Source organism: Malaya genurostris, chromosome 2 (assembly GCF_030247185.1).
Source record: "Malaya genurostris strain Urasoe2022 chromosome 2, Malgen_1.1, whole genome shotgun sequence".
Classification (NCBI taxonomy): domain Eukaryota; kingdom Metazoa; phylum Arthropoda; class Insecta; order Diptera; family Culicidae; genus Malaya; species Malaya genurostris.
Window position 1 is genome coordinate 197,365,387 of NC_080571.1, and position 23,709 is coordinate 197,389,095.

Sequence of the window (23,709 nt, forward strand, 5' to 3'; positions counted from 1 at the left end):
TAGGAGAAAAGTTACTATGAGAAACTTTAATGTTTTTAATTTGTAAAATCACATTCTGATTTTGAGTTATGTATTTTTCATTACAAAGTTCAAGTATTACAAATGCATGTAATTATGTAAAAAGGACAGTCTTATTGAAACTGCTTGCAAATTGTTTTGATGTTTTTCGCATGTGTTACGATATATCCATATATAAATTTCTAAACCGATATGTAAAAATGCCGTAAACTCTTAGTGGAAAGTGTGGAATTTATTCACAATTGGTGCGCATTTGAAGCAATTGTGCGTAATAATGTTTTTAAGTGGAACAGTTAAGTGAGTTTCGAATGCTGCACTCAAAGTGTGCTCAAAGTTTTCAGTGAGTGAGTCGATTTCGCGAAGTCGAATGAAGAAAACAGCGATTTAGAAGAAAAATTTTCAAAAAGAAGTTTATGTTTCAGTCATGTCTTTTTCTCCAATACAACATCGTATTTATGCCTGCCAATATAGAAAAGACAACCGCGACTGAAAAATTCATTTCGGCAGTAGTGTGCCATCTAGTGGTTAGTAGTCATTACGGTGTTAACGTTTTTTCGGTGACAGTGCGCCATATAGGTGCAAATTGCAGAAGCCAATTCAACCATTTATGTTAGTTGATACTTTATTATTATTAAGGGAATGAGAATTAGAAAATCTAAATCAGCAAAAGTAAGAGTAAGTCTCAAAAAATAACTAACTAAAATCAGAAAATCAACTAATTTTTTCGCCAAAATGCTGATTTCGGTTTTTCCGTGTAGTTATAGCAACAAGTTTAAAATAAAAATATTACAAAAACATTGAAGCTTGGCTTTTTTCGATATAACTTTTTGGGCAATTTTCTAAATATAGAAAACGCATTCCACTTTTTATTTCAGTGTGTTTTTTCAGCGTTCTACATTAAAAGAAATTACACTTCAATGATACGTAACAACGTATAAAATAATACTAATACTTATTTTATGAATAGGTAATAAAGAATGAACTCATGAACTCATAGTCCAGTGAAAATAATAGTTACGTGACTTTTACCATGGATAGTACGAAATATGTTAATAATATCCATATTTTGTTCACGTTAATTTTATTCCTAAAATATGCGGAACGCGCGTTGCTATTCACTAGGCATGCAAGTGTTAATTATTTAACAATACACATATCTTTTAAAAACTGAAGCGGAGACTACGATATAATTTGTGCAATTTATCCAGAAGTATTTGGCATTCAAGTTGTTGGTGTTTATTCCTTACTTAATGAAATGTAGATTGAATGCATTCTGTAACACTTTGAAACCGTTCAAAGAATGGGAAATCTCTACAATAACAATTGTTAACATTTCATTAAATATTGCGATATCTAGTGTATTAACTAATCCATAGATAGTTCCGTTCCATAAGCACACCGTAATGTCTAATTTACATAATTTCAGTTCAATTCGACTGTTTATCGAATTTTGTATAGGATCTTCTAGTGAAAATTTACATCAATATTTAATTTTTCATTATCATAGAACAATCGATTCAGCTCGACGAACTGAACAAATTTCCTGATGTGTTTGTAAGTGTGTTGTAAACAAAGAGGTCGAGATCTCAGAGATGACTGGACCGATTTTGATCAACCTAGTTGCAAATGAAAGATCGGCGGTCCTCGTTTGCCTGTACGCTATTGAATATTTTTGAGATCGGATGTTTACTTTTCTAGTTACACGAAGTTTTATATAAAAAATTTCAGTTTTTTGCCATATCTGTCACAATCGTCCTTGTAAATTCGTTCGTTTTCAACGAAGATGTCGACATTTTTGGATAAGCTTAATAACTTTTCCCCTTATTTCAGCAGTAAGGAGTGTATCGAAAATAAGCTATCCACATACATTTGTGTTGTACGCATGTATTTGTGATGCTTTTTTATGCTCAGATCGCAGCATGCTGTGCGTTTGACTGTCAGCTTTCCATTCTTTACTTGTTTGTGCGGTTGAAATTCTGCGTTTTCAAAATATCGCGTATTGAAAAGGAAGTGGAAATTAAAGTTCTGGACACATGGTTAAGTGAGAAGGGTATTATTATGCGAAAATTGGCGAAGCGATTTGGAATTCATCATGCCAGTGTTAAGAACATAATTAATAAGTTTGGGGAACATTATTCTTAGGATGAGCTACCAGGAAGAGGCAGAAAACCCGGTTCTTCCAACCCGAAACTGGACCAGAAAGTTGTATCTCTAATCATGAAGAACAAATCAATGTCAATACGTGAAGACGTACAAGAAGCAGAAAATCTCGGAACAAAGTGTAAAACAGAAGAAGCAAGCAGCAACAAGGGCCCGGAAATTGTATTTGCGTCTTTTGCAGGGTCCGGATGCATGCGTTTTGATGGACGATGAGACTTATGTAATAGAGGACTCAAAACCCCTTTCAGGTCCACAATACTTTACTGTCGTCGTTGGAGAGGATGTGAGCGATGCGGACAGGTCGATTCAAGTGGAGAAACTCGTTCGAAAGGTACTGGTATGGCAAGGAATATGTCCCTGTGGTTTGAAGTCAACCATTTTTTACACTACCGGAACTATAAATGCAGAAATCTATCGATCTGAGTGTCTCCAGAAGAGATTGCTGCCTTTACATAAGAAGCATAGTACATCTCCACTGTTTTGGCAGGATTTAGCGTCGGCTCACTATGCCGAAACCACTCTCAATTGGCTTGCGGAAAAGGGTATACATTTCGTTGAGAAAAATATCAATCCACCAAATTGGTCTCAGCTTCGACCCATCGAACGTTACTGGGCAATCGTGAAGAGGGTCTTCAAGAAGACTGGTTAGGCAGCTGGGAACATGCAGTTCAAAAAAATTTGGGCTCAAGCGTCCAAAAAATGCGATGCAACACTTGTCCGGAACTTGATGAAGAGCGTTCGATCAAAAGTTCGAAAACTCGTGAAGGAATAACTTAAATTTCATTCGGTTTTCTTTATTCTCAAGTTTAACCTTGTACAATAAGGGATCAATTTTTAGTTTGAATAAAATATCGTTTTTTATCATAATTTGAAAGAAAAATTTGTGGATAGCTTATTTTCGATGCATTCCTTAGGAGTTTTGAGAGCTGTACGATAAAGCGATGCTTGGGAGCAAAATGAAACACAATTTTCATTACTGTTTTGTGCGATTGTTCATCAATACCGTATAGATTGTGTGTGTGTGTCAAATAATTTCACTCCATTTTCTTGGAGATAACTTAACCAGTGTTATCGGATTTGCAGATTGAAACAGTCGATGATCAAATAAACTTATTTCAGTTTTATTGGTTTTCGGGTTTCGATCATGGGAGGTACCCAAAATTTTTTTGTAGCGTACTACAATTTCTTAAAAATGGCACCAATTTCCAAATTCCGGCTTCGAAGTTATCCGGGATTGAGGAGTTCAAACGTTTTCCCAGAGAAGACTAAAATGAATTTCATAAACAAAAATTAAAATTAATTCGACTTGCAGTTCCGATTTTATTACAGGGTAATGAAATTGAAATTTCAAACAGTCATTTGAAACGACGGCCATTGAAATAATTTCATGAAAACTAAAAACACCGAAGAATATTCATGCAAAAAACACATACGTCGGATCAATAAAAAAGATATAATCTCACTCTCTCTCTCTCTCTCTCTCTGTGTAAAATTAATAGTTTGTTAAACTGAAGGCGTGTACAAAGTCACGTCATCCAAATTGCATCCTAATTTTGCCACTTTTTTGCTGTTAAATTTTGGAGTTTATCTACTAGGACACAATAACAGAACATCCGAATCAGTTACATTTTAAGCGACATTAGGTCAGTAATCACTAGGAATTCTTAATGGATCATTCGGTACGATTAGGGAGGTCCGAATTGTAGTTTAATTGTACATTAGAATCCACGTTACTCCATCGAAATCCGCTCGACCGTAACAACCCTGGAAATGTCTTGTTGTATTTGCTTGAATTGGCACATTTACATAGATTCGACGAATAAATAAATACTACTGCTTGATTCTTGGTATTATTAGAATAAACAAAAAATACGACGCAGATATTCAGTATCCTGTCGAAAGAAAACGTCTATTTCAGAAACCAAATTCCATGAAACTGTTTCGGATATTTTCATTTTCATAAATACGCCAACATTTTCTGTTCTTGACGAACTGAATCGAATGGAATTTAACACTAGGTCCATAGATTTCTAGAATGGCTACACAAAATTTCTAAATCACAAAAGATGAAACGTCAAAGTCATTCATCTGAATTTTAATAACAGCCAAACATGGCTATGCTTGTTTAAGCCACGCGTTGTACCAATAAATTACATATCGAGAAAACAATATGATCCGCATCTTCATTCACTTTCCTATCTCTCTTATGCTGTCAATCAACTATAAATATATCTCGCAATATTCCAACCAAAATAACCATGGTTTATATAATCAAATTTGTTATGAAACATAATTGCTAATAATACGACTTCGGCTGTCATCTAACAACCACAGAACCTTTAAAAACATCACTTTCAGCACTTATATAATGAATAAAGGATTCATTGATTGAAATAACAACCCAACGAGTACAGTCGGAATTATCAAACTACTATCTCAGATGCTTCGTGATGTGCAAAATGAATACAAAGCAATAGATTGTGCTGCGTGAATTATATCCTTGCATGTTTACGGACGTGGGTTACTAAATCAATTGGTTCCCTCCTGGTCAGATTACCGTGAAGCAATTAAACTATCAACGCAACACGAATTTTGAATGAAAATCGTTTCAAACCAAAATTAGCTATCGTATCCACCCCTGCCGTGATTTGATGCCGTAAAGCACTGCCTGACAAACTAAGGAAAAGAATGTAAAGATAATCGTGACTTAATTCCGCTGTTTCGAATTCATGGCACACAAAATAGGCTAGTAAGACACGTTATAAAAACCATTTCGCGTCCTTTAAAAGATGCACTAGAACCATTAAAACATGTTTTCAGGTGGGCGAAGACTATTGTTTTCCGGACTTACCAAAGCTTAGTTTACACTGCACTATGGTCCAAAACGGGAAATTAGCGTGACAAAAATATTTTCACTATTGAATAATAGTTTTTTGTAGTTTAATAAACAATTCATTGTTTCATTTATTCAATACATGCCAAACCGCCATTAACTGTAGTCATATGTTTTTTTTAATGTTAACGATCCGATTAATGCAATAACGGAATCAAAATTAATTGATTCAATTATTTTGGCCATAAATTAAATAAAATTCTTCTGCAATCTATTTTCGGCAGTAATTTTTGTATGTCTTATTTTTCGAATGGACAATGTATGGAACACTTGTAGAACTAATTCGATACTACTATTTTGCTAAAGGAAATATGTTGATACGTTAAGGCGTTTGAGAGTTATGCAATGTTTTTAGTTCAACAACTCTTTTGAAGACAACTTTTCCATAGAATGTTTCACAAAAAAGTTAGAACAAAAAAGTGATTTTTCAGGAGCCACCCTACTTTTACTCGGGACAATTGATGTAACTCGATCAAATGAAAAGCTAGAGAGGTGCTTTTTTCAGCAATCAGAATAAAATTTCCTAGTACTTTATTGAACAATGAAATCGTTTTTGAGTTCAATTAAAAAAGTTAGATTTCAGATTTCAATCTAAATAAGGACCACCCTAGTAACTGTTTCCATCAAAAAGAGCGCTATTTGATTACAAAAAACTTTTGTAAAGACGCCAACTACAAAAAACTAATATTTAATAGTGAAAATATTTTTGTAACGCTAATTTCCCGTTTGGGACCACTGCACAGTGGTCCGGATCCACAATTTAGGGGGACAAAAACATTTGTGGCTTGGCCTTATACTTTAGAGCTATGATGTCTTCAGAACAAATGATCAGTGAAAGATAAGCCATATTTTGAAGCATATGGTATTAGGGTGGTTCTTATTATTGGGGTGATCCAAAAATTATTTTCCGTATGTGTTGAGATAGAGGACTGCATCCTTCGGCAAAATTGTAGAAAAACTTATATCAAGCAACTTTGCCGAAAACACTATTGTAGTATCTCTAACGGTTTTAGTGTTACAGCTATTTTAATAGAGCAACTTAGGGTGTTCCTAAAAAAATCAGATTTTTTGCTCTAGCTTTCTTAATTTTCACTTCTCGATTTTGGTGTCTTTGAATATCTTTTAGAGATTGTTGAAACCAATTTTTTCATAACTAGCGCATTCAGGTAGCGTTTTCTGAACCGAAGTTATGAGCAAAACTAGTTCAAAAACAGATCATTTTTAAACTGCTATATCTAACATTGGAGCAAATTTAAAAAAAATCGGTTTCTTTCATTTGATAGAAAATACTTTCGAGCATGTTTATAAAAAAAATGGCGGAGGAGATATTTTTTTAAATTTTTAAAATTGTGTTCAAACATAGGGTTTTTTCATTGAAAAATGCTCTTTCACGTAAGACATTTATTAGCTATATATATTAAAATAAGGTATTGATGTCTTCTAGCGTGTTAAAACTAATTCAGCTGAATAATCGGGAAGATGGAGTACACTTACGTTGGTTGTTACTCTATTCGATAATGCTATTACAGGATCAGACGTTAAAAGAAATCGTTTGAATACATCCTCTAGATTTACTAAACGATTGAATTTTTGCGGATGGAACTGCCTATACTTGCGAATAGATTTATTTCGACTCTCTTGCGCTTCCTTACTGTACATTATTTGCTATCTGTTTGGTTCCCTTGCGATCGATTTTTGAGCAAGAAGGCTGAATAATCTGGAACAACAAATATCCTTCATCTGTTTTCATTTGATGCCCAAAATAATAATCTTTCAAAATGAAAACACGGAACTAACAGCAGGAAATGGACAAAGTAAATGCATAAATTGCAGAGCTTTCTCTCACAGTACTTGGGAAAGTATTTGTATCAACGAAGCTAGTGTTCTGCCTGAACGATACGAAAGTGTTAAACGACATAACAGGCACACACTCCCAAGCTTGATACATATGCAGGAGCTCAGGAAAAGCTCTGAATTTTTCAAGAACTGAAACAAATGAGAAGGATCCAAACAAATATCAATTTGGAATTCCGCCTCTTCACGCAATGATTCGATCTATGGAACTTTTGCTAAAAATGAGTTATTGCTGGCACATTGAGAAACCGACATGGCGCGTGTCCCGACAAAATCAGCATGTCAAGGAGCAAGAGACAAACATACGAACGGCATTAAAAGAGCAGCTAGGGTTGCGTATTGGCAAAGACATCATATTAACAATCCAGCTCTCACATTTCCAGAATAAATCATTGACAAAATCCTTTTTTGTGAGCCTGGTGCCCTCAGGTGAGTCTGCATCGAATCTCGTACATAGAAGTAGGAAAGAGAAATGTCAAATTCTTGCGCGCCAAAATAGCAGCACTGCGCACCCACACAATTGACATGATATGTTGAATGTGATGCCGTGCGATGTGAAGATTTCGGTACCTGCTTTCCAGGAGTTTGCTGAACAAACAAGAATTCGTTTTGTGGAGCTGTATGAATGGTATGCTCTGTCGCCAACCGTGCATAAACTTCTGGTGCATGGGACTGCAATTATAAAACATGCTTTTGCTTCCTATTGGTATGTACAGTAAGGAAGCGCAAGAGAGTCGAAATAAATCAATTCGCAAGTATAGGCAGTTCCATCCGCAAAAATTCAATCGTTTAGTAAATCTAGAGGATGTATTCAAACGATTTCTTTTAACGTCTGATCCTGTAATAGCATTATCGAATAGAGTAACAACCAACGTAAGTGTACTCCATCTTCCCGATTATGCAGCTGAATTAGTTTTAACACGCTAGAAGACAGCAATACCTTATTTTAATATATATAGCTAATAAATGTCTTACGTGAAAGAGCATTTTTCAATGAAAAAACCCTATGTTTGAACACAATTTTAAAAATTTAAAAAAATATCTCCTCCGCCATTTTTTTTATAAACATGCTCGAAAGTATTTTCTATCAAATGACAGAAACCGATTTTTTTTAAATTTGCTCCAATGTTAGATATAGCAGTTTAAAAATGATCTGTTTTTGAACTAGTTTTGCTCATAACTTCGGTTCAGAAAACGCTACCTGAATGCGCTAGTCATGAAAAAATTGGTTTCAACAAACTCTAAAAGATATTCAAAGACACCAAAATCGAGAAGTGAAAATTAAGAAAGCTAGAGCAAAAAATCTGATTTTTTTAGGAACACCCTAAGTTGCTCTATTAAAATAGCTGTAACACTAAAACCGTTAGAGATACTACAAAAGTGTTTTCGGCAAAGTTGCTTGATATAAGTTTTCCTACAATTTTGCCAAAGGATGCAGTCCTCTATCTCAACACATACGGAAAATAATTTTTGGATCACCCCAATAATAAGAACCACCCTAATACCATATGCTTCAAAATATGGCTTATCTTTCACTGATCATTTGTTCTGAAGACATCATAGCTCTAAAGTATAAGGCCAAGCCACAAATGTTTTTGTCCCCCTAAATTGTGGATCCGGACCACTGTGCAATGTGCACTGTACTGGATGGATTTAAAAAAAAAACATGTCGATCAGTAAAGGCAATGCGTTTAGAGCCACCACGGAAATTACTGAACATATACATATTAAATTTCTCGGTTCCGGGTTTGCGAAATAAAAGTTCCCGGATTTTGGAATAGGCTCAAATCTTCTCTGTTTTTTATATATTTTGGAGTGATCAGAAAATAATCAGAAAGTACGAGTTCTTCATGACGAACTCTCCGCTGGTTGTTAGCCAGCTTCATTTCCAATAGCCCAACTAATTTATTTTCTATAGGAAATTCTTCTACAATTGATCTGATTCTAGCAAATCAATGTAACATTTGTAGTAAACTGACTTCGATCATCTTTCAGATCATCTACCAATAACATTCGGGGTTTGAAATTGAGCAATGGTTAGTTCAATTAGTTATATATTCTACCACCTTAGAACTAATCGGCTAGGATACATATCTCATATCGAAAGCAATGTGAAACATGAAATTGTTTTGGGAAATATCTATACAGCCATACATACTTAAAATCGTTATATTCTTGAAGTTAGGAATGTATCAGTTCCAAATATGAACGTTCTTGTGATCCCACACTAATCCATTGAGTACCTTTAAAAGAAACATAGATTCACTGAATAAATCAAGTAAATAGTTGTAATATTTTTGAAACATCTGCATGAACAAGCTTTGTGATTAAATTTTTAAAACTGAAATTGAACCGGTAAAAAAAACACTGCCGTTTGCATTCAATTTATCGCCACAGATCGGTCACGGATACGGAAATAAAATGCTTATACGGATGTTTATACGGAAATAAAATGAAAACTTGATCCTCAATTGAATGTTCTCGATTAAAAAAAACGAATTCTCTGTTTACTTTCAATTGCTGAAGGCTTAGTAACGTTCAGTAAAGGTTATGTCAAACGGACAGTAAGCTTTTCGCTGACAATTTCGGTAAAAACTAACGTTTTTCTCTTTGATTTTTAAAAGAAACCAAACGATTGTTTGTGCATTACTAGTTAACAGAACATGCAGAATGAAACGGTTTTGAGTTAATTTTTTACGGTTTTTATTTCGCCAGTTTAAGTGACGGTGTACAATATTTAACACACTTTATCCTATAACTTCTGAACCGGAAGTCGGATTCAGATGAAATTCATGAGCTCCATATGGGACCGTGAGACCTTTCATTTGAATCTAAGTTTGTCAAAATCGTTCAAACCATCGCTGAGAAAAGTGAGTGAGATTCATTTTGGTATAAATTACCACTATTTCCGGTGTTTCTGGAAGTAGTGGACCGGGAACCAGGATAGCCGAAATCGGTTTGTTTAGTTGCCTACTGATAATGACTATCGATTTGTGTAGTTTTGAGATCATTTGTATTTAATTCCTGAGAGTCTCAAAAATATCCGACCTAACATAAATCTTTGGTGATCATTTTTATCTGTTACATTTTTGTCGAGTACAGTGCTTACACATCAACTTGCTCTGCGGAAATTTTTTTCTTTTCAAAACTGGTCCCGAAACCAATTACTTCTTTCGACAGAACAAAGCACACCGCGAAAGAAACTGCTTTTTTTTATATCGTTTATTTATACCCGGCTTTAACCTAGTTGCCAGAAACTGCTGCGTTCTTCAAGTTAAACAAAATCAACATGCTCAAATGGCCTCTGAATCACATCGGGTAAAGTGAACGACAAAAAGGGGACATGATGTTAGTAACCAATAAATAGTAAACTACAAGTCTCTTTTTATGTGAATTTACGTACCGCATAAAAAAAACGCATAACTCTGAAAATTCGCATAAAAAAAACCGCATAACTCTGAAACTTCGCATAAAAAAAACCGCGTAACTCTGAAAAATTCGCATAAAAAAGTCGCGTAAAAAAACCGCATAAAAAAAGACCTCAGTGTATTTTGCAGCTTTCGAAGCAGTCTGGGAATATATTGATTCGGAATACCCGAAAAAGCCGCAACGACTGGAAGCAGAGTTGAAGGTTAAGGGAAGTCAAGTCCGCTTAGTAAAAAAAAATGCAGTTACATCATTCATGTTGTCCATTATAAAATAACGCCTAAACAGTAACCTATGTAATATTGAGCAAATCATTCTCATGCATACATTTTCCAGCTGAGATATCGAAGGAAACTACCAAACTTATGTGTTGTATAATCTATTTTGTCCATGTACTGTGTTTATTTTATGTTAATACTTTCTGCTGATCCCCCCAGATATATTAAACAATTCTTCTATTATTCTATACAGTCTATTTTGTTTTTCTGAGCGAACACTTGAGAGATTTGGGAAAATTACTACATCGAAAATTGTCCGAAAAACAAATTTATCCTTGTTGATCAGGGATAATTCGCAATAAACAAATGTGCGGGTGCGAAATGTTTGGAAATTTTATGAGGGCATGTAATGCTATTCAACTGTTCCTAAATTCCATCCAACCGGGATGCAAAAACCGAAATTAGGGTTCGACACGACACACACGAAACAAAAAATGCAATCAGTGAGATGTTCCATTAGCCAATGGCTGTTCACGGTGCGGCAATACGTCGTCATCGATCCTTCAACGGGGGTTCAAAATCCAAATACGCACCTACGGCTGAGGACGGGGAAAGCAGAGTACCGGCAGAAACGACTGAGGCAATGCCAAATACAATCAACACCAAATCGCATATTCTGTCGGTACTCGTGGCCAAATTAGTGTGCATGAGAAAATAGGACGCTAGTCGGACCACTTCCATCTACACACGTTCATTCAAAACAACTTGAATGCTGAATGGCTAATCTCAGCAAGTATTCGTTGAAGCAGGAAAACGTGCCCTCAGCCGTGGCTGTCGATTCTAATGACGAAGGCAAGAACACCAATCTAAAAACTAGCCAACAAAGTAGAATCGAAGATGCATGTCATCGTGTGAGATTCGCAAAAAAAGGGTTAACCAAATAGCTCACAGTTGTCTATCGTTGTGTTAGTCTCTTGCTTGATCCCAAGATTATTTATTCGTTCTACCCTCGGTGTCTTGTAATCGAAGTTGTTCTAACAAGCCTTTAAAATCTGCTCATGTGTGATAACGCCGGAAACTTATTGTGTACTGAGAGCAAATAAGCGGTAATGTTTACCTTCATGGTACTATTGAACAATGTCATCAATTGTACAAAATCCTTCTACGCCGATATTTTCTCTCTTTCCTTCAAATTCGATTCACGATGTGTCATGAAATAGTAGAAAAACAGCATAAACAAATGTCAGGAAAAATGTGCGCCACTATCAACGTTTATCAGCGGTACAAATTTTTTAAATATAACACTGATCAGTGAACTAATAAATTTCAAGTCACGCACATTTGATGTATTACGACCAGCACAACACAAACGTACGCTAAACCAATACAATTGGTTAGCTGCGCCGTAACGAATGAAAAACACAAAACATGTTTTATTTATAAATACACAACAGTAGCAAACGAGCGACTAGCGAGTAGAACAGATGAGAGCACATTTTGTGTATCACGACTACTTAACCAGCGAAACATACTATGCTCATTTTCAATTTCTTATCGCGCCAATCGTAGGCTGGTATACATCGTACAGAATATTTCTATCAGTTTTTGGTATTAGATTGTTACGATAAAACCGTTTAGGTAGAACAACTAAATTGATAGATCTTTGTACAGTTCAAAATAGCTTTATCTCATCGACCTTTTGTATTTAAATATTACAATTTGATTTTGTGATGTGAGAACTATAGTGCCAGAATAACTCCACATGTTTTGTGTTTGCCTATTGGAACGTGAACAATAAAATTAAATTAAACAAAGCCTCAACTCCAAGTGTATATAATGTTAAGTTTTGAGCTCAACTGATCAGCAAAGTGAATAAAAGTTTCAAGCATAACAATTTTATAAGACATTGAACTGGACTCGCAATCTCAGTAAATCGGAAAAAATCGGCACACCTTCTTGCGAACGTTCCTCATTAAATTGCGTACAGACTTCTTGGCGACGAAGTTTTGACACTTTTTTCCAATCTTTTTCGAACTATTGAATAGTTTCGGCTGCCGAGACATGTTTCCTAAAATGTGTCTTCGTTAATGCCCAAAATTTCTCAATTGGTCGAAGTTGTGGGCAATTTCGTGGATTCATGTCTTTTGGGACGAAAGTGACATTTTTGGTAGTATACCATCCTACCGTTGATTTCAAGTAGTGGCAAGAAGCAAGATCTTGCCAGAAGACAACAGGACCCTTGTGGCTTCGAATCATGGGTAGAAGTCGTTTTTGTAAACATTCCTTGATGTATATTTCGCTGTTCATTGAAGCAGTGGTTTCGAAATCTTACAGCAGCTACAAATTGCTTGCCAGACCATAGCTTCCTTACCAAATTTTTCGACTTCAATCGATGTCTCAGACTGGTTAAACACTTGCCCTTCTCGCACCGTATAATATTGTGATCCCGGCAAGGATTTGTAATCGAGTTTCACGTAGGTTTCGTCGTCCATGATTATGCAGTTCAAATTTCCAGCAAGAATCGTATTGTACAGCTTTCGAACCCTCGACCTGATCGATGCTTCTTGTTTCGGAAAACGTTTTTGTTGTTTCTGCTTCTTATAGGTTCGAAGATTCAAACGTTCTTTAGCACGAAGAACATTTGACTTCGAAGGGCCCACTTTTTTGCCACATCCCGAACTGAAATCTCCTTCTTTTGCTCGAACATCTTCAGTATACGTTTATCCAACTGAGGGTTAGCAGGACCTTTTTTTCGACACGTTGACGGTTTATCCTCAAAGGTGTTATCCTCACCGAACTTCCTGATTGCATTTCGCACGGCTTTTTCACTTACTCCTTCTATTTTTGCTATCTTTGTCAGTGACAGTCCGCGTTCTGTGCACCATTTGTACACAATTTTTCGACGTTGTTTTGCTGAAAGTCCACGCATTTCGAAACAAACTAATGAGAACGAATAAACAATTGCACAAGTGGTTAGAGAAGAGTGTTAACAACAGGACGCAGCCATAAAAATTGACAGATTCTGAACCATTGCGAAATGTCAGCGATTTTTGGTTGCGTCCGTACTTTCTGGGACAGTCTTTAGTTACCGGAGAATCAAGATAAGCCATGGGTAAACTAAAGCAGAAATGTATTCGGGCATATATTTATAGATTCCCTTTTGTGCTATAGTTCATACTGCGCAAATCGGACGAGAGTTTGACATCATTCACTGAGAAATGAAAACATAGGTCAATTCAACCCAATCTTTCAATGGTATGCAATTGAAATACTTAAATCACGTTACCGCATAAGTTTAAGTTGAATGTTTTCGAATCGATTGGTAGTGTGTACAGTGAAGAGCGAACGCATATACAATCTAGTCATCACCTCACTGGACGAGCTACTTGTTTCATTCGCGGTCAAGCATCAACTGAAATCAAAAAATGATTTGCAGCATATGTTATATTTATAGATCGAACTGATGCGGTGTTTTTATGCATGACACAAAGCCTCCTATGCCGAACAAGAAAATGACATCAATTTGGTCAGCTGGGATTGGCGGATGAAAACATAGGTCAATTCTGAAACGATGTTTCATACATGTTTAAGTTAAAAGTTTCCGAATCGATTGGTTGTTAAATTATGTCAATCCATCAACAAATGACTGAGTTATTAACGTTCAAAATTATGACGAAAAAAGGTTTCGTGGCTATTTTTGAAACTTTAATTGACCCCCGGCCCCGTAAGTGAAGAGTAAGGCATTTTTAATGCCAAAATAAAAATTAATCTACATACATTAAGAAATTCAACTCTTGGAAAAAAATGTTAAATTGAATGCGAGTTAGGTGTGATCTTAGACTCCATGTTCATATTTGTGGAGCATAACAACACCATAGTCAATAGTGCTAATATTATGCTGAGTTTTGTTAAGACTTTAGTCATAACTGTCAAGACTTATGTACCATTTAATTATTATGTCATATTGTGGAATATTTGCAATATGGAATTCATATATTATTTCGCATTAACTCGATCTAGGACAATCTCTTTTGTAAACACTTCGTAAATTGAACTGTATCATAAAGGGAATTTCCAACCACTAGACATATCGGTCATTAACTGAAATTAATGTATACGACGCTTCTGTCATCGTATTATTTCATATTCATCTTTTTTTTCAGTTGAGCCAATAAAAAAATTATGGTCTCTGCGATAATTAAGTGATTTTCAAGACTCCAAAAATGTTTTTGCATTGGATTTCCAATATTTTATTACGTTACTAAACGTGGTCGATCGGAAGCTCCACCTCTGAAAAAACAACATCCGTTTGTATTCTACAATTTTCATTGAAATCTTTTGTCGAATCGAATACGATTTACTTGACCATGACGCGTCTTTTCAAAGATACCCTCTGAGATGTGATAAGATTTTGATCCTGTATATCTCTTGTTGTATTAAATGTATCAACATAATTTTGGCTACATATTATCGGAAATATTATCATCAATTTATGAAAACATTTGCTGTTGTATGCAAGGATGGCTTTTATCGTATCAAAGAACGCTCACTGGCAACTCTTCACACGATTGAATCAGTGCCATCAAAGAGAGACGGATATCATCGCAACAACAAAAACCCGGCATGGCTCATTTAACGTAGAATAGACACCAGTGCGAGAGCGAATTTCTCTCGATGACATTTCTGAGAATCAAAGGTTAGCACGCTGCTGTAAGGATCCTCTCTGAAGCAACAAACGGTCATTTATTCTCGTTTCGCGATCCGATTCTATACAGGCAGTTGATAATTGCGATAGAATCATTTTACTATTGCCGCTTATTCTAACTATGTGCAATGAACACGTCTGTGAATGTTCCACACAAGGGTTTTGAAATATTGGAACCTAGTATGAGAATCATCAAGTTGAATCATCGATTCGATTTTCTGCGATAATCGTCAACTTGCAATTCTTTCTTGAGAAATTCCACACAGCAACGATCATTCAATGTAATTGTAATTTTTTTAAGGGCGTGAAATACTCAGAGTATGAAGTGGAGCGAAGAAATGTAGCAAAATTCTCTCACGGTTCATGCATTGAGAGACTCGAGTTATTGTAGCATATTCTACCGGATTGAAAATGTTGTATGCAATATAGATAGCAATATAGCAGCTTCTGTTAAATTTTCGGCAATCACCAACACTATAACACTATAACATAATCACAAACAATTCAAATTTAAAGATTTCTGAAATGTTTAGTATCAAGGAGTGTCGAAGATGAAAACTCATGACGCCTTTCTTGTACCTTGGTAGGCATAAAAGGTTAACACGTGATATATTTCGTTCATTCTAGCCTGCGCAGTTGACTGAGCAGGAAGTAAAGCAAGTGCACCATTCCGGTTGGTTTAGGTCCAGAGCTCAGTTTCAGTATCAAGAATTCAGTTCACCATTGAATCAATTGCGGGACGTTCGCAGAGTTAGTTTTGCTTCACACAAGAGAGATTTCTTCATCCTGCATCAATAAAAATTATACAAATTATTTCGTAATATTGAATTGTAGACAATGTTTGGGGTTACACCACTATAAAAGAAACGGCACAGCAAATTTTCTTCAAACAGACTTCTAAACTGATACACTGAGGATGAGTGCAAATAGCATTCGAAATACTAGTATCTGTTTGTCACTATTACGTTAGTATCATAACAAAATAGTCAAAATTCTTCATATTTGAATTTAAGGGAACTAATTTTTTTTTCAAAAATGGTTCAATTTAAATCGTATGTCACAATGCTTGATGTAACTAATTTGTACTTTGGTGTACGTGTACACAATTGATTAACTAACTTATATTCGGAAGTGTGCCAGTTTTATTCGTATTCACATCATCCAGTTATGTCTCTGACATTACCCAACCGCCGTTTTTGGTTTTCCATTACGAAGCCAAAAATAAACCACTCACATCAATATTTATTCAAAGGGTCTCAATTCACAAAGTGGTTCGGAATTCCCCACGATTTTTCAAACTAACTAAACCGGCTGTTTTTCTAAAGCGTGTAATTTTGCTTCTACTTCTGAAACGTGTCATTTTACTTTTACTTCAACCTCTAGTTTATTAATTTTGAAAAATTTCGATTTCCGGGTGAGTTATTAGCAGGGGCGGCAAGTTCCATGAAATATTGGGGGGCACAAAAAATTAACACATGGATCAATAAGTCCCGAGACTAAAGCAGAGATGGCGCTCGTAGTAAAACAGTAATCACGTCTCTCTAGAGTACTAACCTTTGCTTGAAACGGGTCAAAACTTTTAAGTCGATCCGACCAGAAACAGCTGAATTATCGAGGTTGGAGTAAAGTCGTTTTGTAGTTTGTTTAAAAAATGGAAAAAAAACCGAGTTTCGTGTTTTGATAAAACATTGTTTTTTAATGGGTAAAAACACCGTGCAAGCGAAACAATGGATTGAAAAATGTTATCCGGACTCTTGTCCATCTCGGGTAGACCTGTGCAAGCCGTTACACCGGAAAATGTGAGTGAAGTGACAAAAATTATAATGAAAGATCGTAAAGTGAAGCTCCGTGAGATTACTGAGATGATACAGATATCATATGGAAGTTTATTTACTATCCTTCATGAAAAATTGAGCATGAAAAAGGTTTTTTCCAAGTTGGTGCCGCGATTGCTTTCGATGGAACAAAACGCACCCTGCCACAAGTAGATGAAAACAATGACGAAATTGAACGAATTGGGCTTTGATCTTCTTCCCCACCCCCCATACTCGCCAGATTTAGCCCCCAGTGACTACTGGCTCTTTGCTGATCTTAAACAAATGCTCCAGGGAAAAAGATTTGGCTCAAATGAGGAGGTCATCGCTGAAACTGAAGCTTATTTTGAAGCGAAAGATTTTTTTTTATAAACATGGTATTGAAAAATTGGAAAAATGTTGGAACCATTGTATCACCCTAAAAGGTGATTATGTTGATGAATAAAAAAAAAAATTTGCAAAAAAAATGTTGTTTCCATTGTTAGTCTCGGGACTTATTCATCCTTGTGTTATTATTACAGATCATTTAATTTTGCAATATATAAAACATTTTTGTAAAGGGAACGGAGAGGTTAGGGTAAATAAAATGTAATTAAGTAAGCAAGTTTAGTTTCTCTTCTGAGTGTTGTGACACGATCACAAACATTTTCCTTACTATCCTAGTAATAACCAATATTCGAAAATAGCACATTTCAAATTGTAGTAAATTAGTTTAAACATTTTAGTAACTTAGTTAAGAAATATGAACGATTGCAGAGATATTGCGGATTGTTATAAGATATTTCTAGCGAATTTTCAAATATTCATTCCAGTTTCCAAAATATTGGGAGCGCATCGCCACTCCAATAAATCTTTTGAAGGGGCAAAAAGTGCTTTGAATCTAAGTTTGACCACCTCTGAAAAATCGAAGTGAGTTACATTGCAGAATTTTTATTGACCTGCTTGTTCCGGAATCGGAAATCGGGAAGTGATATAACTATTGAGTTTATTTTTTCATCAACTAATAAGCTTGAGCTTGAGCGACCAACCCTGGTTGCTACTCCGTTACTGATCGGGATTAGCTGAAATTGTACTGGGAATTTCTAGATGATCCAACCTGGGACTGGTAAATCATCCTTCAATGTACATCTTCTGATAACCCCAGAATTCATTGATCAGTACCGACGCCGGCCAGGCCCGAACGTAGATCGTCTAAGGAATGAGAAGGAATGTTAGTCCAACACTTGTTGTTACTAGAGGCCGTATATACTACTGCGCACTCCACAAATGTCACGGGAGAAGGATATTTGTTAGTAAAAATTTCACTATTGGTATTATTCGCGCGCGACTCTGTATGTTCCGGTTTTAAGATGCGCGTATGCACCACTAAACTCACTGGCTTCTCGAGTGAAAGTTTCAACAATATCCGACACTGAAGTCCCGAGGAGTCTTGATTCACAGTTCTTCTTCGTGGAAACTTAAGGAAAATTTGAAATACTATCGCGTAACGAATAAAAACTTCCCTATTTTTTCTAAATGGATTTACTTGCTACAAAATAAACGAGTGAATAGGATTTAGACAAAATAGTTGATTCATTGTAGTGACATATTCTAAAAAAAATTATAAAATCATTTTAAATAACCAAACAAAGGTCGACAGATTTCACGCGCGACTTGATTGTTTATTATTTCCGCTTTATTGTTTTAATTATTTATTCAAATTAATAGTTGGTTATATTGGTTGATCTGAGCAGTCGGCTACCGAGAGAAAATTATTAATTCATGAAACGAACAAGTATTTTTTACTATTTATTCAATATACCGACATATGTTATCTCTGTTATTAGCTTTGTAACATTGTGAGATTTGCGCAGTAGTTAATTTTTATCATTCAATTTATAATCTTGAAAGAGAATCAATAGCATGGAAGAAGGAAACATTTCAAATAAAACTTTTCTCCGCAGCTAGACGGAAATTGATAAGTTGAATGAAGAGATAATTTAGTAAAATAGAGTAAGCAGAAGTGAAACATTAAAAATATGGAAGCAGGAACCCAGTGGATCTATTCTTGACTCATTTTTCCCGTCGGATTCCACACGGCATCTAGGCTGGTACTGTCCGAAGAAAGATAATAGGTGCTATCAATCTCCTAGTGGATCCCAGCCCCTTATTTTTTCATCAACTAATAAATTCTACAAACTAGAGGAATATATTAACTAGTTTTTAGACAATCACTTCTTTTCACATGCCGATCTAAAAATTGAAAGTTTAGCAATAATCCAATGAAATCCCGAAAGTCGGATCTGGTTAACATTCAAGAATTCTCTATAGGATTGGATCTGATTAGATATGACTATAATATGCATGCATAATGTTATTGACTGTGAATACTTTGTCAGGGACTGGAAGTTGTTCCAATACCATAAACATGATTTTCAAATGAGCTTTAGAGGCTTCCGAAGTCTTAGGACTCATCTTTTGTATCACTAAGAGTTTGGTAACACGTTCGTCACCTCAGGTATTCCGTAATATTTAGTTAGTTATAATTTTTTACCCGTTGGAGTGGGAGAGAAAGTATTAATGCACATCATTTCTGGGGTTTGGTCTATTCGATGCCGTTGTCCTTAGGGAAGAAAGAGTTTAATCAGTAAGGATTAGAGACTTAGAGAGTTTATCCAGTAAGGCTTAGACATTGTTCCAGTATTCGCCCCATTGTTCATTGTTCCCGTGGTTTCATCGTCGCCGTTTTTTGTTTTTGTTATTGTGTTGTTATTAAAAAAGAAAATATTATAATTATTTAGGGCTTGTGCAAAAGTCCCATTGACTAGATGATTCATTTTTCTCCAACAATTTGCTGACAGTATTGACAAGAGCCATGCTGACTTTCGTAAGTAACCATCGATCTACATGACCACTTCCGGTAGAAATCGAAAGTTATATAAAACGGAATTGAATGCCTAGCCATTTGCCTGCTCTAACTTTTCCATTTACAACTAATTCGATTTAGAATACCATCTTCCAATATCAAAATTTTCCGAAAATGAACAATTAAACCAATATAGTAAAAATAATGCTGCAATTTAAGTCAAGTACCGTAGATATATGTACTGTACTGACTGACGAGAACTTTTTCACAAACAATATTGTTTATGCCCCTAAATTAGTTCCTATCACCAATTCTCGGTTGATTTTTCATTAGGGCGTATAAGCAAGTGACAGTTTCTTTTTAATCACTCTCTCTTTCGATTATTGTGATGTTATCAAAAAGATTTTCTTTGATATCAATATTCTGTTTGAAAGTCGAAAATTTCGGGTATCATTTCATGCAAAGAGTTGAGTGATAAACGTGGAAACCGCTTGGTAATTAATAGAAGAGAAAGTAAACAAAGAGAAACTGTCACTTGCTTATACGCCCTCTTGAAAAATTAACCGAGAATTCAAACCTAAAATTTATTCGGAAATGTTACTACGGTGTTGCCATATTTAAGAGAAAATCAACTTAGACAATATTTACAAATATTTTATTTTTGCTTCAATTATGGAGGCTTTAACATCTTAGGTCATTCGCCTCTTCGGACCAGAAAATCTTTCTGACCCTATGTGCGGGGTTAGGAATCGAACCCAGGCGGGCTGCGTGAAAGGCATCGACTATCCCATCACGCTATACCCGTCCCCCGAAGAGTATTTACAAATAGAATTACAAAAGAAAATTTAATTTTCTCTTCGTTTTTCTCCTCTTTTAATAACTCATTGATTTTAATTATAGCTTTCATTTGTGTAGAATGATTCCAAAAACTTTCATTTTGTATTCAGCACCAATATTCAACGAATTTTTATATAATGATGCTGAAACAATCAACTGTCAATTGCTTCTACGACGTTTTAAAAAATTTACGTCAAAATTTTGATTTTAGTATAATTTGTAGTTTCGTTTAAATAAACGGCTATTTATTTAATCAAAACTTAGATAAAAACAAAAAAGCCCAACGTACAACTATGGTGCAGTAGTACCAAATACAAATAATTTGTATTTGGTAGTACATCATAGCATCATTGTTTATATTTATTTGAATAGCGCATACCGGTCTTGAAACGTGGATCTTCACCGCCAAGATGCATCTTTTAGGATTGTCTATGGTAAGCATAATTATTTTTATGCAGGCCTGGACCTTCTTAGACACGGAAACTGAGAGCTAAGTAATAATTCCTCGCTCTGTGATTAAAATATTATCAAATATTACGCATACATTGTATCGTTTGCCTATACGAACATTTTACACAGAAATTCGTGGTAGATCCATTCCTCTCTAAACTGTACTATCTTACCTTGGAAGTGACATCCGAAACTTCCCGCATGATTCTCTCAAATTCGGCAGTCTCCTCTGCTTGTTTCTGGTTGTGCAAAGCGATTTTTTCGCTGAATTTTCTTGGATTCGCCATGACTAAATCTAATCAAGCTGCTGTTGTTTCCTTTGGTATCTATTTCACAAGACTTATCTTTTGCTATCAACACCTGCACGTTTACCGGATACGAAATCCGTAAAGCACTTAGCACACGTTCTTATAGGAACTGCTGGTTCCTCAAGTACATAATAACTGCGACTCACTCACACCGTCTTCAAAACACTAGCTTAACAGCAGTTTAATCCAATAGGAAAATCTTTTTTTATTATTATTTGGAGCAAAATCAATGATTAGCAGGAAAATTAACTCACTACCATCAATACCGTTCGAGTACTGTTTTTCTCGGAATTTTCCCCAATCTTTAATGCCAATTAGAAACGCACTTTTCCTCACAGAAACGCATTTTTCTCCGCATCCCGCAGCACGAAGATTTTCGCCTTACGAGAGAAACGAATGGCATAAGTTGCAAGAAGCTGCAACGTTTTCCTATTTTATTTTCCTCGCGTAGAAAAATCCACCCTCTCCGATTCCCATGTATGACCGATGGTATAGAAGAACGGGAACGACGAATGGACAAGGAAAAATAACTCCACCGAAAATTTTCTATGCTGCCGTCCGCCAGTCAGTCGCTACTTTTGCACTATTTTTTCCGCCGTTCTTCCGTCCAAAATCCCGAGTAATAATAATCACGGATCCACCAATTTGTTCAGAAATCTATTCTTCTCACTTTTATTTGAAAAACGCTTGGGTAAAAATGCGACGAAAATTCCACTAAATCCGAAAATTTTCAAAGATTTGTGAAAAAATCTTCCTCGATCTTCTCTTCGCTATTTACGTATCTGTACAATAATTTTTTCTCCTTCGCTCTACTGACTTCTGTGACTGAATCGTTTTTAATGCGAGCAAATTCAACACCACTACCAAAATTGTCAGCATTACGTATCCCGCACTAGCACCACTGCAAATTATTTAACCAGGAGCCCGGGACCGATCTTATACACGCCCATCAAATATTACTCATAAGAATAGAGTTAGGTAATCTGAAAACACCACGCAGAGAAAAATTTTGGAGAAATAACCACATTTAAAGCAAATTCAACAGCTAGAAGATCTATATGGAAGATCTATAATAGAGCAGAAACTGGAACAAACGTATTCCCAGCAAGCCGTTCTAGTTTTATTTATTCGACCAGTTCTTCTGTCAAATTTAAAACTGGTCTACGATGCCGTTCTATTTTTTGTATATTTGAAACACGAGTAAAACACTGCTGGGGCTGCCAGTTTTTCTTGTTATAAAATTCAGATTTAAATTTTGTAACTGGCATAAATTATGCATCTAGAACTAGAACACTACTGAATATGCCCTTAGGTTTCAACAGACCATGTCAGCGTTAGTTAAAATAACTAAGTTTAGGTTCATTTATTTGAATTAAAAAGTTTGTAAATTTTAAGCGCTACAATTATTAATTTGAATTAGATTTCTTTCTTTAAAATTTAAATTTTCAAGTTAAATTTACTGTGAAATTGTTTGTCAAGAAATTGATTGGAACGCACATGTAAAATATTTATTATTCTATCTGCATTTTGATCGAAACTAATTAAGCTATTGAGAATAATTTATTACAATCTTTTGTAGTTTCAAGCACACACAAAAAATAACGTTGGTTAACTCAAGAAGATCGTAGATAAATTTGAGAGCATTCGTCGGTTCGTTATTGCGGAGAGTGAAAACTATCAATCTAAGAGCTGGAAAACTTATATTTCGAAAGTGATTCTGCATTGAGTGTAAAATGCTATTCTTTTCAATTAAGAGCTTGTTTCTGTTAGAATGATTGTGCGGCTCATAATAATACAAGCTTTTTGCATTTAATGCAAATAGTAGAAACTTTTGAAATAACAGGTTATTGTTTCAAAATAAAAAAACTGTTTCAATCCACCAAGTGGTGTAATGATGCCTTTCTTATATCAATCATACTAACATATATAATACTGTGGTATTCTCCAAAATAATTTTCTTCGATTCTTAAAAGAATAACCAAAATCAGTTTGTTTGATGAAAACGTGTTTAATCCACCTAGCAGTGAGATGATACCTTTTTTTCACCAATCTGCATGTGTTTTTTGCATGAATATTCTTCGGTGTTTAAGTTTTCATGACATTATTTTAATGACCGTCGTTTTAAGCGACAATTTGAGATTTTAATCACTCATTACTCTGTAATGTCGAAACTGCAAATCG

At 35.3% G+C, this 23,709-nt stretch overlaps 1 protein-coding gene across 6 annotated transcripts in view; it reads right to left on the reverse strand.

Annotated features, from left to right (window-relative positions):
- The window catches only part of LOC131426917 (CREB-regulated transcription coactivator 1), an 83,003-nt gene extending 60,637 nt beyond the window's left edge, over positions 1–22,366 (reverse strand). For 4 of the 6 annotated variants that reach the window (XM_058589682.1, XM_058589683.1, XM_058589684.1 and 1 more), the window contains exon 1: positions 21,394–22,366. In XM_058589682.1, coding sequence (XP_058445665.1) covers positions 21,394–21,507 — 114 coding nt within the window. In that variant the 5' untranslated portion in view covers positions 21,508–22,366. The remainder of the gene's footprint in view (positions 1–21,393) is intronic. The other 2 variants (XM_058589687.1, XM_058589686.1) reach the window with 1 other exon arrangement.
- Between the last annotated feature and the right edge of the window lie 1,343 nt (positions 22,367–23,709).